The 16194-nt window shown below is 45.9% G+C and overlaps 1 protein-coding gene across 2 annotated transcripts in view; it reads left to right on the top strand.

Annotated features, from left to right (window-relative positions):
- PRKG1 (protein kinase cGMP-dependent 1) overlaps positions 1–16194 on the top strand; it is a 372025-nt gene that overhangs the window by 277878 nt on the left and 77953 nt on the right. For both annotated transcript variants that reach the window (XM_038141718.1, XM_038141717.1), the window contains exons 6-7: positions 2197–2274; positions 6130–6224. In XM_038141718.1, coding sequence (XP_037997646.1) covers positions 2197–2274; positions 6130–6224 — 173 coding nt within the window. The remainder of the gene's footprint in view (positions 1–2196; positions 2275–6129; positions 6225–16194) is intronic.

Consider the following 16194-nt stretch of genomic DNA (forward strand, 5'->3'; position numbering starts at 1 on the left):
CCAGAGGTACATGAGGAGGTATTGCTGCCTCTCAAGTGGGGCTAAAAGCAAGAGCCTTGTCTTTATTTCCACTTCCACATGCCCTGAGCGAGCTCTTGGGCACTTTGCCTGCCCAGGATGGTGCTCTGACATTGGACAGGTAGCAATAATTCCATTAGAAGGGCAAAGAACACGGATGAGCTGATTTGTGTTAGCAAACAAGGATTTAAGAGCAGGAGCTCTGCTAGAGGATGGGAAGGATGGGTTGATTCAAGCACAAAAAATTGCAGGTGGAATTAGCTGTGAAAGAAATGGCTTGGAATACATAAACATGAGGATGTGGGTGGCAGGGAGGGTGTGGAAAGAGGCGCCAGTGAGGAGCAGGTCAAGCAAAATGAAAGCTCTTGGCACTCAAGGAAGGACTAGAGGAATGTTGATTGGAATGTTGGAAGAACTTGGCTGAGATTAGAGCTCAGTTTAAAAAAGAAGAGACAAAATTTGCTGAAGTGAGAGGCAGCTTTAGATGCTTTGAAGCTCAAATTTGTGCTCCTTCCATTCCTTTGGCAGAGTTCTGGGTGGGAAGTTTGGGAAGACTGATGCATGAGAATGGTTAGGATTCATGGGTGGGATGTTTGAGAGGACTCACAGGTTGGGAACAGCCATGTGTGGGAATGATTGGGAAGATTTAAGGGTGGAATGTTTGGGTGGAATTTATGGGTTGGAAGGTTGGGAGAACTTGTGGGTGGGAATTGGTTACAGCAGCAGGACGGAGACTCAGTTCTGCGGTTGTTGGGGCTGGTGGTAGCTGGTGAGCATGACCAAGAGGTGGCTTTTTCGGGAGCAGGTTTATCATGTTAAATTTCCCAGAAGTCATATAAAAATACCATTGATGTATCTAATGAATATGGATTACCTGTTGTAAATTTAGAAGCCATTAGCCCAGTATTTTCATTAATTAGATTTTTGGGTGCCTACAAAATTCCACTTGAGGAGCGTCTGATCCCAACAGCTCCTAAAATCAGGCCCTTCCAAGGAATTTCACCCTGGATGGTCAAAAATGTGCACTTTAAATTTCTCCAGAAACACCCAACATAAGCAGTAAAACTCTGCAAGTTTAGACTTGTTTTTCCCCTCCCTCTTCCCACTCTGGTGCATGAAAATGGGAAAAGCTGAGGGTTCTGTTATCAGTCTGTAAATGATAAAAAGGTTGGGTGTAAAGATAAATAAACTCAGGTCAACACAACACCTTTGAAAAAAAATCTCAAGCTTAACCAAATTTGAGGATTTGGATTAATTCCCTCATTTTAGCTCCAGTCATTGCTGGTTTATGCATACTTTGGGATGAGAAGATCTGATGGTGAATGCAGGGCATTTTTGGGGTGATTTTGTCCCAAACTTGGGCTGGGATAGAATATCCAATACCTTCAGCTCTCTTGGTCATGACTGAAAAATCCAAGAGACATTTATCCCAAGGGAGATGCAAGAAAGGTTGAATGGGAAGCTCTTGGCATCCCTCAGCCTGCTGTTGGTTGAATTTGCAAGGGCAGAGCATCTGGGATGAAAATTCCAAGGTTTGGGGGGAGGTCTAAATATCAATTGGAAGTCTTGCTTTAGAAAATATTTGGGTTTTTTGGTGATGTGTAAATGCACATTGCTTTTGATGGGGTGACACGAGGGATGAAAGTATCCTAACAAGTTTAGATGCCAGCATTGATAAGCTGTGACATGAATTTAGCAAGGACTGTTCCACAAAATAAGGAAAAATGGATGGATTGAACTACTGTAATAACAGGAGAAAAGCAAAACTTACTTGCTGAATAAAACCCTTGCTAGCAAAGCTGGAAAACCACCAAAAAAAAGGAGGAAAAGAAAATTTTTATACCAGACTTCTTATTGCAGTTTAGTTCATACAGCATATTCCCTGTTGGAAATTCCTCTGTCTCGTTGATTTGCTAAAAATGGATTCAGGCTATGAGGATAATTCATCTGGGCACAGGCTGGCATCAGCACAGCCAGAAGAAAAATGGGCAAGCCACAAATGCTTCCAGTTTAATTATTCTATTCCTTACCACAGGACAATCTTTAAGTCACAGCCAATGTCAAGCTGGGATAAAAGGGGTCCAGGGTGATGTTCTTGCAAAGCTGCCAAAATATGGGCTGGAGAACAGGCTCTGCTTTTATTTGTTCATCTTCATTTGGTTCCTTTCCCTCTTGCAGACTCACTATGAGAGTGGAGAGTACATCATCCGCCAAGGGGCTCGAGGGGACACCTTCTTTATCATCAGCAAAGGAAAGGTGAGTTCACCCCTTCCCAGGGCAAGGGGCTCCCAAAATCCCACTCCAGCTTCTCTCTCTCTCCCCTCCCGAGGCACAAATGTGCCAGCACTTGACAGGCAATGGAGCTCCTTGGCTGGGTCAGGAGAGTGGCCTGAAGGGCTGGAAATGAAATCCCCTGCTGGTTTGCACATGTGCTCCCAGGGAGCCCTTTCGGGTGGAAACTGTTGTTGAGTCTCTGGGTAAATGACCATGAAACTCAATTTCTTTGAAATAAATCCTACAATTCTCCATGATTTCTTTGCTAAGCATCCCCATTCCAAGGCTGGCTTGCAGGCTTCATTCCCATGGCTCTCTCTTCCCAGCTTCTACAAGGAATAAAAAGGTGGGGATGTCTGAGCTCTCTCCATAGGGGAAAAAAGGTCTAAGTTCCTCTTCCACTGCTCACAGGGAAAATATTTTGGACCTCTTTTCCCATAAAATGCTGATGGGATATAGACCAAGTTTCTTCCTTCTATTCAACAATTATTTATAATTTTTTTAGCCTGCCTAATACACTTGAGAGACACTTGGCTTCTTTCCATGTAGCAGGATGGAGATTTTGGAGGGAAGACACAGTGATTTCCAGCTGCCAACTCATTTTCCACCACCATCTTCCAATTTCTGGGAGCCAGTTTTTATTGTAAGGCAAAAAATGCTCTTTTTCAGATCAATAAGAATGTCATGGAGAAGTTTCTGAAATGAAGTTAATCATAGCCTGCAGAAATCCAAGTTAGGTGGTTTGATGCCCTTTCACTTCCCTTCACTCAGAAATTATATTCCCTTTTTTCTCAGAGTATGGACAATCATGAGCCAAGCTTCAAATCCTTTTTTTTTTTTTTTTGCCATTTTTTGTGGGGAAAAATATTGGGATGGTCCATCTCCCTTCCACAATGAGTGTTTGGAGCTGTGTTGGCCACTGAGGCTTTTGCCCCACTTGGTCAGGTGGATCCCATCCCTTCCCAGCAGCACAGAATCCTGGAATGGCCTGGGTTAAAGGGACCTTAAAGCCCATCCAGTGCCACCCCTGCCATGGGCAGTGACACCTTCCACTGTCCCAGGCTGCTCCAAGCCCCAGTGTCCAACATTGGACACTTCCAGGGATCCAGGGGCAGCCACAGCTGCTCTGGGCACCCTGTGCCAGGGCCTGCCCACCCTGCCAGGGAACAATTCCTTCTCAATATCCCATCCATCCCTGCCCTCTGGTAGTGGGAATCCACTCCCTGTGTCCTGTCCTTCCATCCCTTGTCCCCAGTCCCTCTCCAGCTCTCCTGGAGCCCCTTTAGGCCCTGGCAGGGGCTCTGAGCTCCCCTGGAGCCTTCTCCTCTCCAGGTGAGCACCCACAGCTCTGCCAGCCTGGCTCCAGAGGGGCTCCAGCCCTGGGAACAACTCCATGGTTCCTCTGGACTCATTCCAACGTTCCTCAGTTTACAAAGAAATGTAAAAACCAAATCCCAGTTGTTGGCCTGCAGCCCTTAAACCCCCACCCAGAGGATGGAGAAGACCTCCCATGGCCTTGGCCACTGCTCCAGAGCCCTGGACTCCTTCTGGAACACCTCTTTGTCTTTGTCCCTGGCCTCTGCTCCTTTATCTTGCTGTGACAGCTGCAGGCCAGAAAAAGGGAGCTAAAATAAAACAAAGCACTGGGACTTGCTAAAAAATTCCCAGACTCTCAGCTGAAGCCTGATGGCTTGACAGAAATTCCCACAGGGATAGTTAAATCCTGCCCGGTTTTCTCTTCCAAGCTTATTGCTTTGGAAAAGAGACACCAGTGGCTGATGGGTGGATGGAGCTGGAGAGAGTTTAATTTTAATGCCTGGCTTAGGATGGATGTAATAATTAATCCATGCTAGGGATACAGCCTTGGATAGAGGCTCAGCAGTGAAACGCGGAATAAATGGCAACAAAATACAGGATTTTAGAGTCAGTGTGTGCTGCCTGGCACCTGCAGAAGCTGGAGCACATCACCTCCCATGTCCTGTGGCAAAACTTGACTCAGGCAGCTCAGCAAGGCAGGAAAATGCTGGCAGCAGCTCCTACTCCTGGGAGCACACCTGCAGTGTCTGCAGTCAGCGTGAGCAGGATCAGGGAGAGCTCCTTAGGGAATGTCTGCCATGCCTGTCACGTCAGAGTGTCTGGAGTCACACAGAATCATGGAATTGTTTGGAATGAAAGGACCTCAAAGCCCATCCAGTGCCACCCCCTGCCATGGGCAGTGACACCTTCCACTGTCCCAGGCTGCTCCAAGCCGTGTCCAGCCTGGCCTTGGGCACTGCCAGGGATCCAGGGGCAGCCCCAGCTGCTCTGGGCACCCTGTGCCAGGGCCTGCCCACCCTGCCAGGAAACAATTCCTAATTCCCAATATCCCATCCCTCCCTGCCCTCTGGTAGTGGGAATCCACTCCCTGTGTCCTGGCACTCCCATCCTTTGTCCCAAGTCTCTCTCCAGCTCTCATGTACCTTTACACCCTGGAATTCTGCTCTAAGGTCTCTATGGAGCCTTCTTTTCTCCGGGCTGTAGTGAGCAGAGATAATTTTTTACATTTCTGAGCCCATCACTCCTCTCAGAAATACTGAGGAAACTTCTGCTCTGTTTTTTTCCAGCCCATCCTCCATTGATAATTCTTTTAGGACCAAATTCCTTTTCCCCTTCTTCCCTGTCAGCTCCATCCACCCCACTTGACCCCACTCCTGAGCTCCTTTAGTGTATTTGTTTTAACTTGTTTCCTCAGGTCCTACCAAGCAGAAATCAAAGTGATTTCCAACCATGCTGTGTGCAGGAATCTGTGGGATAATAATGGATGGAAATGGCTCATTCCCTTCTGCTTGGGAAGTGCTGCTTGACTTTATCCAGAGGCAGCATGGGCCTTGCTGTGTCATTTTCCACCCTTTTCCCTTTAAAATCCACAATGTGGCACCAATTTAATGCAGGTTCTCCACTGGAGGCTGGCTCAGAGCTTTGAACCTCATAGAAGTCACTCTGTCCTGAACACTCTTTGCTTGGGATCATTGGAAGTCATGGAAGAAGGGCTGAAATCTGCACTGAAGTTCCCTCTGTTTGTCCAGGGGTGTTCCTGGCTCATCCACCCCACATTCCCTGCTCTTCCATGAGTCAGTGCAGGTGTTGAGCAACGTGTGCTGCTCACTAACCTCTCAAACCCACTGGTTCTGCCACCTCTTAAAGAGCTGGGAGAAGGTGCAGGCCGCAAGTTTAATTTAATAGGGAAATTACACTGGGATATCACTGAATCCAAAAGGATGTGCCTGACATCCCACCTTTTAGCTTTGGGAATTTCCACGTGCAACATCTCTGGTTGAAAAGAAGGAAAGATTTTATTTCTGCTCCAGCTGGAGTTGTCCCCTCCCTGAACTGGAGAGAGAGCAGAGCCACACTTCTCCCTGCAATGTCCCGAAGTGGTTTGCTTCAGTTGTGTCCAGCTGGTGGTGATTTGTGTTCTTCCTGTCCCTTCAGGGAACTTGGGAATGCTGGGAACCATGTGGAACAAAGCTAATGGAAGCTTTAGGCCGTAGATGATAGATACACAGCAAATTTTTGGAATTTCATTCTCCTGTGACTGTGCTTGTACAGCCAACTCCACATTTAGAATTAAAAACATTCCCAAAAATCCAAAGCTGTGTGTTTTTGCAGGGGCAGTAGGAAAAATCACTGCTCGTTTTCTTGGATGGTTGGTTGGCGATGCCAAGGGAAGAGTGCAGGACTCTGGGGAATTACAGTTCCTGAGAGATCCAGGAAGTGACAAATTCCCCTCTAAACAAAGAGGTTTGAGCTGTTAATTAACAGTTCCCTGAATCCCATGGGGTTTTTGCTTTTCCACAGGTGAACGTCACCCGAGAGGACTCTCCCAGTGAAGATCCCGTGTTTCTCCGCACTCTGGGGAAGGGGGATTGGTTTGGAGAAAAAGCCCTCCAAGGGTAAGTGCTCCTTAGGAAGTAGTTCTTCAATTTTTATATTTTCTCCAGGATTTTTGCAGCTTTCAGGTGGTTCTGGCTGTTTGGGAGGAGATTGGGAGTGGATTTATTCTTTTGGAGTCACTGGATTTGTGCTAGAAGGACACCCCACCACAGTGGGAAGTGGGTTTGTTCTGCACTTGGACAGCCAAATGTAGACATTCCCTTGCGTGTGGACATCAAAAATTAGTTTTTCTTTGTGCTTCCTTCCCCAAACATCTGTTGGAAGCTCAAAGAGTTTGATTTTGGCAACTCTGGAGTGTTATTCCTGTGTGGAAAAGGATAATTGTGGTCATCCTGATGGGGTGGATGGCTGAAAGAAGGGCAGTTTGGGGGGTTCAAATTGCCATGCTGTATTTATATGGGATTTTGGAGGTGGAAATTGGATGTCAGTGAGCACTTCTATGTAAACATTTTCTTTTGGAGATGAGCTAAAAGGAGAGAAGCTGCAAAAATCATATTCAGGCTATAAAAATAGGCTTCATTAAGGCAGAAATTTAGGACACTCATTCATCTTCATGGATAAACATAGTTTCCTGGGGGTTTATCTGGGTGCCAGAACTCTTGGGCTTTTTTTTGGGATGCTGTGGTAACATGGTCAATCCCTCCTCTACCATCCTTCTCCCCAGTAAAAGGTGGCAGAATATTTGAAGGCGGAATTTCCTGGCACTTTTTGGCAGCCAGAGATGCACTGAGCACAAACCTTAAGTCTATGAATCTCTACCTTAATTACAAAATATTGTAGTTATTGAACAAATATCCTGATTTTGATGCCATCCCTGCACAACCCTAGTGACACAGAGCATCCCCATGGGTGGGAATTCCTTGGCATTTCAAATAGAGTAGATTGAGATTGGTTAATTTGCAATACTTGGCTGCATAAATTTGAATATTCAATATAGAAATAGAAAGTTAATCATTGAGAGGATGTTCTCAGCATGCAGGGAAAGCACAGTCCTGCCATCCCTGAAGTGTTCAAAGCCAGGCTGGACACGGCTTGGAGCAGCCTGGGACAGTGGAATGTGTCCCTGCCCATGGCAAGGGTGGCACTGGATGGGCCCTTCCAAATCAAACCATTCTGGGATTTTTTTTTTTTTTTTCGCTAGAGAATTCCTCCAGAATCATCTCTCCAGTTTGCTGATAATCACAGGAGTCTTACAGGGACATTTAAATGGAATAATGTGAAAATATTGTAATGTAAACATTTGGTAGCTCAATAAATTTCTGATTAATGAGTTTCTGTCAGGATTGTGTGAGACATCCCTGTCTGGCCACTTGGGAAACCTTTAGGATGATTTCACTGCTGTAAAATACAGCTATGGCTGAGAGCCTGAGGTAAAATTGGATTTTTACTCTATTTTCTTTCCTTTTTTATCTTTGATTAATTTTTTAAAACTTTCCCAGGGCCTTAGGAATACTTGAAATCCCAGAATGGTTTGGGTTGAAATGGACCTTACGGACCAAGGCACACTTTATTAAAACCTGATATATTTCATGTGTGCAAAATAAAACAAGAGCCACAAATCATTTCTTCATTAAGATAGAAAATAATGCAGCAATGCAGCCTAGCAGGAGATGGGATAACAAATCCCTCCCAGCAATATGTCCCTGACAGAGCCATCAGGGACTGATGTGCATTATCCCATTTTCCATGCTCACAGCAGATGGCACCCATTAGTTCCCAGTATCCCATTGCACACTGGCAGAGCGAGTCATGAAATGATGATCCACATCCTCTCCCAGGCTCCTTGTCCCTTCCTGGCTAATTGGAGGCAGCAGATGGATAATTTGCAGTCTAGCATGACATAATTTAGGGTGCTCCACAATCAGGTGTTGTTTTCTTCATTGCAAAGGAACATTCATTATGTAACAACATTGATAAATGTAATAACGTAATATAAAGATTTATTATAAAACAGTAACTATTTCTATCAGCAGGGAAATAAAGTTCCTTCAAATCATCATGGGGAGAGAACTCAGTGCATCTCAGGTGTTAAAATCAGTAATAATTCAATGGGAATAACTCAGTGTGGCTCAGGTACTAAAACTGGCTGATAAATTAGGGGGTGCTCCTTTGCTGGCCTCACACAGCTGGACCTTGCTCCAGAACATCTGGAGCACACCACAGCCCCTTCCAGAGGGATGTTTTGGGAGCAGCCACCCATCCCATTGGATGGAAAATGTGGTTTAAGCCTGTGGCAGGGAGTCTTGAGGCAGAAAATGATGGGGGAAGAAAAGAGGACAGCAGATCTTTAGGAAAATGAGGGTTCTGAGCACCCTGGGATAGGGGAAGGTGTCCCTGCTCATGGCAGGGGGTGGAATGGGGTGGGCTTAAAGGTCCCTTCCAACTCAAACCAGTCTGGGATTCCATGAAGGCCTCCTTCCTGCTGCATATTCCATCATGTGTTTGGATTTACACAGGGCTAGGGGTTTGGGTGATGTGGGTTTCATCTGGTTTTGGGATTCAGGAGGAGTTCTGGACCTGGAGCGGTGGACAAGGGCAGAGGGCTGATGTTTGGAGAGCTGGTGATGGAGCAGGAGAGGGAGGGGTTTGATAGAAATATTCATTGTTTGGTTCACAAGGCTTTGACCAAACTGGCCAAGTCTTGAGGTCCAGCTGGGATTTTAGGTGAGTGCTTTGCTTTTTAAAAAAGGGGGCCCTAAACACTTCTGGGCAGTGGCAAAACAGGAAGAATATGGGTGAGTAGCCCAAGCTGAAGCTGAGACAGGGCCTCCATAACATGTGTGTGTCCTTTGGATGTATTTATGTGTAAATATAAATATGAGGGTGTATCCTACTGAGAAAAGCAATGGGAATATGGATGATTTAAACCTACAGGATTAGCACAAAGTTATAACAAACATATTTCATGTTTTAGCATGAGAACAGGAGCTGGTTTTAAGGCTGCTTTATTGCACTTCTAGGAGGAGATTTTTAATGCTGTTTTATTCTGAAAACTGCTGTGTTTGTTTGTTCATTTGCTCTGTAGGCTGTCCTGGAAAATAAGTAAGTTATTTGCTCTGTGGGGAAGACCTGGAGGGCAGCAAGCTGTCCCTGGGCCAGCAGAGTGTCCCGGGGGACACCGAGCTGTCCCTGGGCCAGCAGAGTGTCCCGGGGGACACCGAGCTGTCCCTGGGCCAGCAGAGTGTCCCGGGGGACACCGAGCTGTCCCTGGGCTGGCAGAGTGTCCCGGGGGACACCGAGCTGTCCGGGGCCGGCAGAGTGTCCTGGGGCCAAGGAGGCCAATGGGAGCCTGGGGCAGCAGCAGAGCACTGGCAGCAGGGCAGGGAGGGATGGTGGCCCTGTGGGCAGCCCTGGAGGCTCCTCTGGAGTGCTGTGGCCAGCTCTGGATGCTGAGGCCAGCAGGGCCAGGAGCTGCTGGAGCTGAGCAAGGGCCTGGAGCATCTGGGTGCCCAGGAAAGGCTGAGGGAGCTGGGGCTGCTCAGGCTGCAGAGGAGCCCCAGCTGAGAGGGGCCCTCAGGCCTGGGTGTCCCTGGGTGCAGGGAGGGGCAGAGCAGGGCCCAGGCTCTGCTCCGGGGCCCAGCAATGGCACCAGAGCCACGGGCAGGGCCTGAGCCCAGCAATTGCCCTGCCCAGGAGGCACAACTTCTTCCCTGGGCACTGCCCAGCCCTGAGCAGATTGCCCACAGAGCCTGGGGGCTCTCCTCCCTGGGGCTGTGGCAGAGCTGGGGGCACACAATGCTGTGCCCTGGGCTCTGGGATGGCCCTGCTGCAGCAGGGAGCTGCCACCAGCTGCCCACTGAGCTCCTGCAGCCTCAGGCACCCTCTGACTTGTATGGATTATTTTAAGGCATTGCATATGGAAAAGGTGTGGGAATTTGGGAAGCTGTCCTTCCACCATGGTCATGGCAGGTCAGGTCATGGGTGGAGGAACCTCCTGTTTGACACTGAGAGCCCCCAGGCAAAGAGTGCCCTCTTCTCATCCTCCTGCTTTGTAAAGACTAAAATACGCATTTTTGACTGATTCTTTGCAAAATGTGTTTGTGGTGTGTAAAAACCATTGTGGTGTGTAGGGAGAAGAAGGAATTGTGGTCTTTGGATTGTGCAGGAGGTGCTGTGCCCTGGTGATCCCAGCAGTGGTAACTGAGCTGTTGGAACTGATTTATATCTGGTTTTTTTGTTACATTCTTGATGATCTGAAAATGAGAATGGTGGTAGCTGTTCCTCTTGGGACAACACAACTGCTTCCTAGAAAATTTGTGCTATTTCCCATTTACATCTCCATCTCTGGTAGTTATTTTCCCTCTCCTCTACCTGCCCGAAATCCCTGGGGCATGATTTTTGCCCTGATAATTTCCTGGAACAGTAAAACAATATCCATGGATATGGGTAGGCATGTCAACAGGACAGTTTCTGTGCTGACCATTGCAGAACCTGATACCATATTTCCTACCTGGAGTAGCGGGAGTTGCTCTGATGGATGTTGACATCAGTGACCAGAAGAGCATGGGAATGCACATGGGAAATATCAAATCAGGAATAATCCAATCAGGATTGCAGCTGGTGATGTCAGAGCTCTCTTCATTCAGAAGTTAATGTTGGAGCTGAATTTAATGCCAAAAGCTTTTTGAAAGGCTGAGGACGAGACATCAATATGACTTTGTTCCTTCTCTTATAGAGGGTTTTTTCTTGAGTCAGACTCCAAACTTAATTGTTTTTTATTAAATCTCTATTAACCCCGCAAAAGGTGCTGAGATCACCCCACTCCTGCTCCTCTGCTCCCTGCTCTAATTCCCACTTTCCTTCTGTGTCCATACCACTGCTGGACTGACCTGATCTTTCCATTGCTCCTTTTCCCATGGAATAACTGAAAAACTCAGTGTTTCTTTAAAAACCTCATAACCCAAATCTAGAAGCCTTTGGGGTGCCCCACCTTGCTCTCTCCTTTTTTGTCCTCTCCAGCTTTTTTCAGGTTTCTTGGCTGTCCTGGAAAGGAGCCCTTTTCCCTTTTTTTCCCTTCTCCCTTTTCCCTTTACTCTCTGCAGTTTTTATGGGCTGAATCCTTTTCCAATGTCCTTGAATTGAACTTCCCAGGAATAATAATGGGTATATTCCATTTTCCTGGGACACCTTCCTTGCCATCCCCTGCTTCAACTAAAACCTTCCCATCTGCTGCCCTATGATGAATTTTCCAGGGAAAAGAGAGTGCAATGGAGAATTGGAAATATTTGTGGGGAAACTCTGGGACACAGAGGCAGGCACACAAGTGTAAATGTGGCAGGAATTTCATGTCAGGGTGACATTTCCAGAGGTATATATATGAAGAAAATATACATTTATCCTATAGGATAAAAATAGGAAAATACCATTGTAATTCCTATTTCTTCAGGGAGAACCAGAGCTCCTTCTGTTGCAATCTATGTGGTTTTTATAAAAAGCATCTAACCATGAAAAAGTGTTGGGAAAGGGCTTGAGAAGCAGCAAAATTCTGGTGTAGGAGAGCAGATGGAATTTGTGATGGGAAAGGCCTGGAAAAATGGGCTGTGGGGTGGAAGGACAGTGAGGGAAGATTCCCTCCTGGGGTGATTCCTCATGGCATGAAGCCATTCCTTGGTCACAATGCTGAGACATTTCCTATTCCCAGTTTGGAAGAGTAGAAAAGGGAATTAAAAGCATCCATGGGGTAAGAATGCAGTCCAGGATAATGCAGTTTTCCAGCCAGGAGCTCCATGGAGATGAGAATGTACCTGTTTGTAGGGGCCACCATAAAATGGAAGCAGTGCTTCAAGTGTTGATGTGCAGGAGAATGAATAAAAACAACCCCAAAAGAATAATAAACCCAACCTTCTAACTCGGGCAGGTTGAGAAGCATTGGTGCCACCCTTGTTGCTAAATAATGGGGATTTTTTCTATAAATCCAGGGTGGTTTTCCCCTATTTCCCAACACTTGTTCTCTGTGTGTATCCCATGGACTGTGGATCTGACACATGGTCTCCAAGGACTGGCTGGAATTTTTGTCGTCCATTATCTCAGATGCTTTATTACACTTCTTGCAAGCACTGGGTGATCTCAGAAGATCTTTCAGCCTTCATTTCCCTTTCCCTGCCAGGGAGGTGGGAGCCCTGCTGGATTTAGATCCATCCCTGCTGGATTTAGATCCATCCCTGATGGATTTAAATCCATCGCCCTGAGGCTCAGGAAGTTTTTCCAGGTTTGGGGAAAGCTGTTGGCAATTCCCTGAAACAAAACTCTCCCAGAGGCTTTGGAGGGCGAGAGCTCTAAAGCTGGGACAGCTGCAAGTGGGGAGGCAAAGTGACACGGGATGGTGTCACCATCTGCTCCCCTCAGGGCTGGAGCTCCTCCTGCAGGGATGGCTTGGAGAGGTGGCAGCTGGGCCTTGGAGCTGATTGACCTCCTGAGGACACCCCATGGCAGAAGTTCAATTAAATGGGGGAAAATGTGGCCCTGCCCTGGCCAGGCTGCTGTTGGGGTGGCCTGGCCTCAACACCCTTGGCTCAAGCAGATGGAGGGGGTTTATGATTGCAAAATTGTGGAATTTCCATCAGGCCCTTTGTGGTTGGTTTAATTCCAGTATTATGAGCATGATGGATTTGCTTCCCTCTCTCCAAGTCAGGCCCTTCTCCCAAGTACCAAGCAACAGCAGAAGAGGAAATGGCCAGGGGAGGTTCAGGCTGAACATCTGGAAGAATTTCTTCACCAAAAGGGTTGTAAAGCATTGGAACAGAGTCTAGAGAAGTGGTAGAATCCTCCAAAAGCAAAATCCTGGCATGGTCTGGAAGTGTCCAAGGCTTGGAGCACCCTGGGATAGTGGAAGATGTCCCTGCACGTGTCAGGGTTGGGACAAGATGAGCTTTAGGGTCCCAACCCGAACCATCCCAGAATTCTGTGCTTATTTCCATGATTCTGGGCCTTTTTTTTGCCAATGTGTGAAGGAATGAGCTGGAAAGGACATTTCCCAGAGGGCAGAGCAAGGTGTGGTGGCTCTCACAGCATCTTGCTTGGGAGCGCTGCACTGGGACTCCTGAGGAGGAGCAGTTTATTTCTGCTTTTCCAGCAGGAATGAATTGATATTATTTTCTCTTCCTGCCTAAAATCACAGCACAGAATGGATTCTCCCAAATCTCCATCTAAAGTGGCAATTCCAGTGCCCAGAATTAATTGCTGACCAACATCCTGAACCAGAGCCGCAGCTTTAATCATTTCTGATCCTTGCTGGGCTGAATATCCTCAGGCAGTTTTTAAATCTTCCTTCTCCTGCACGCTTTAAAGTGCAGCACTAATTGCCACAGTAGGTTGGGGCTTTTAATGGTGCTTGTTTGTTTTTTTTTTCTTTTTGGATGAGCCATCTGCTGCGTGAGGCCATTCCTCCGAGTTCTCAGATGTGCAGTTGACTTGTTGATTTTTAGAGTCTGTTGTCTGAGATTATACATGTGGCAACAAGCCAGGTGAAGCCAATTTTCCTCTACTGTCTTTACATTTTCTGGCACATTTAGTGACTTGTGAAGATCTCTGGAAGGTGTCCCTGCCCATGGCTAGGCAGCTGGAAGTACATGATCTGTAAAATCCCTTCCAACTGAAACCATTCTGGGATCTTCTGAACTCAGCCCAGCTTTTTCGTTAACGAGAACCACAATTTTTATAGTAAAGAAAAAGCCGTGTCTTAAAACTGTTGTAATATATTTCCATAAAAATATCATGTACATAAAATATTATATTTATATCAAGGTTTGGAGCTGGAACTCAGCACTTGCAGTGCAATTCTGTGTTCTGACAAACAGCTCAGTTTATAATCTCAAGGGTTTCCTTAATTTTTGTGCAGAGAGCTGGTACCACTTTAGTCAGGCTGGTCAAATAGATCCTCATGGAAACACCTCTGGTTTTGAAGGGATGGGGGTGGTCAGGAATGAAAGGCTGATGCACAGAAATTCACCTTGTTTTTTCATTTGTTTTTTAAGAAAAAAGAGAAAACAAATATCATAATCATGGAGTGGTTTGAGTGGAAAGGGACCTTAAACATTCAAAATTCCACCCCCTGCCATGGGCAGGGACACCTTCCACTGTCCCAGGCTGCTCCAAGCCCCAATGTCCAGCCTGGCCTTGGACACTTCCACAGAACCAGGGGCAGCCCCAGCTGCTCTGGGCACCCTGTGCCAGGGCCTGCCCACCCTGCCAGGGAACAATTCCTTCCCAATATCTCACCTAAAGTTCCCCTCTGTCTGTTTGAAGCCATTCCCCTTGTGCTGGACCTCCATCCTTTGTCCAAAATCTCTCTCCATCTTCCCTGTCACCCTCTTCAGGCTCTGAAAGGACACAGTGAGGTCACCCCAAAACTTCCCTTCTCTAGCTGAACAATCCCAATTCTCTCAGCCTTTTGATGTCTGCCTTCAAAATATTTTTATCAACCCAAAATCTCCCTCAGGGGAAAAGAGCCATTAGGAGAGAAGTTCCCTTCCAACCCAAACCTTCCTAGGAGTCTAAAAAAAATCAAAATTTTGCTACTCTTCTTCTCCTCCTCACACAAAGGGCATAAATAACATTAATTTGTGTGGGGAAGTTACACTCAGACCTAACTTGATGACTCAAATGTAGTTAGCAAATAATCAAGTGTCTTGGAGTCTTAAAGACAATTGTTGGTTTAGAAAATCACAGCTTACGAATTGTTCTTGCTTTTCTCCAACTGAGTCATAGCCCGGGAACTCAAACTGATTTTGGGTATTTTTTCCTTTGAAGATGTTGCCTAAAGAGCAGAGACAGTATTCTTCCTGCTGAGTTAAAAAAAAAAAAAAATATATATCTAATGTTGGGCAAACAGAGTGTGCCAGATGGAGAAAGGAAGGCAGAATTCCAGGGGTTTGGGGCAAAGCAGCACTACAGAAGGTTTATAGTTACCCATATATTTGCTTTTGCTGCTGTGAACATCTCCAAGATTTTTTCCAGTGTCTTTTTTCCTCTGTGTTCCTTCAGAGCCTGAAAAAAAATAAATTGCTGCACTAAGGAATGCATAAGAAATAATAAATATGATTGCTGTTTATTAGCTAAGGAATGCATAAGAAATAATAAATATGATTGCTATTTATTAGCTAAGAAAACTGCTGGAGCACCATTCACATCAAAAGAATATTGTTTTAATTTTTAATTTTTTTTTTAAGTAGCACAATTTGGAGGATTTATTTTCATGTCTGAAGTGGGATGAGTGGAATGGGTGCTGATGGAAGAGATTTCAGGGGTCAGATCTGGTTCTTGCTTCCTGGAAGGAGCAAAACCCTGGGATTGCACTTTGGTTTTACCATTTGGAGGGTGTGAAACAGCCTGGCTGGACTGAAGGCTCCAAACTCTTCCCTTTTCCCTCTTTTCATGATTATTTGCTGGCAGTTCCTGTTTTGTGCAAAAGGAAAAAAGGAAAAAATGGGAGGGGAAATTCCCACGTGATTTTTGTCCTGCAGCAATACCTTGCTGTCAGTAATAATCATCAACTGTTAGATCCAAATGTTTTATCCTAGAATTTCAAAATGAGGATGTTTGTGTCAAAATGATGGTTTAGGATAAATGATTCTACTTGGGGAAAAAATGCATGCTCTGAAATAAATATATTTTTAATGAGAGGAGACAAAAATCCCTGTACAAGGGTTCCAGTGAGGAAATCACACATTTTTCCTGGGAAAATGCTTCCATCAAAATATTCCCCCCAGCTCTGTTCAAGTTTGTAAGCATTAAGTGGAACTGAGGAATGCAGCAGTGAATTTGAATTCTCTTAACTTCCTTTAAAAAAAAAAAAACAAAAACCAAACCCAAAGAAGTGAAGATGCCTATGGGGGATGCAGGAGTAGGAATTAATTCATGGGATGTAGACAGGATAATCCGTGTTAGCAAACCCTTGGAGCAGGTTTGCAACAAGATGGAATGGAAGAGGGGAAAAGAACAAAAAATGGGATATCAGCTTAAACGTATAGC

Source organism: Motacilla alba, chromosome 6, assembly GCF_015832195.1.
Source record: "Motacilla alba alba isolate MOTALB_02 chromosome 6, Motacilla_alba_V1.0_pri, whole genome shotgun sequence".
Classification (NCBI taxonomy): domain Eukaryota; kingdom Metazoa; phylum Chordata; class Aves; order Passeriformes; family Motacillidae; genus Motacilla; species Motacilla alba.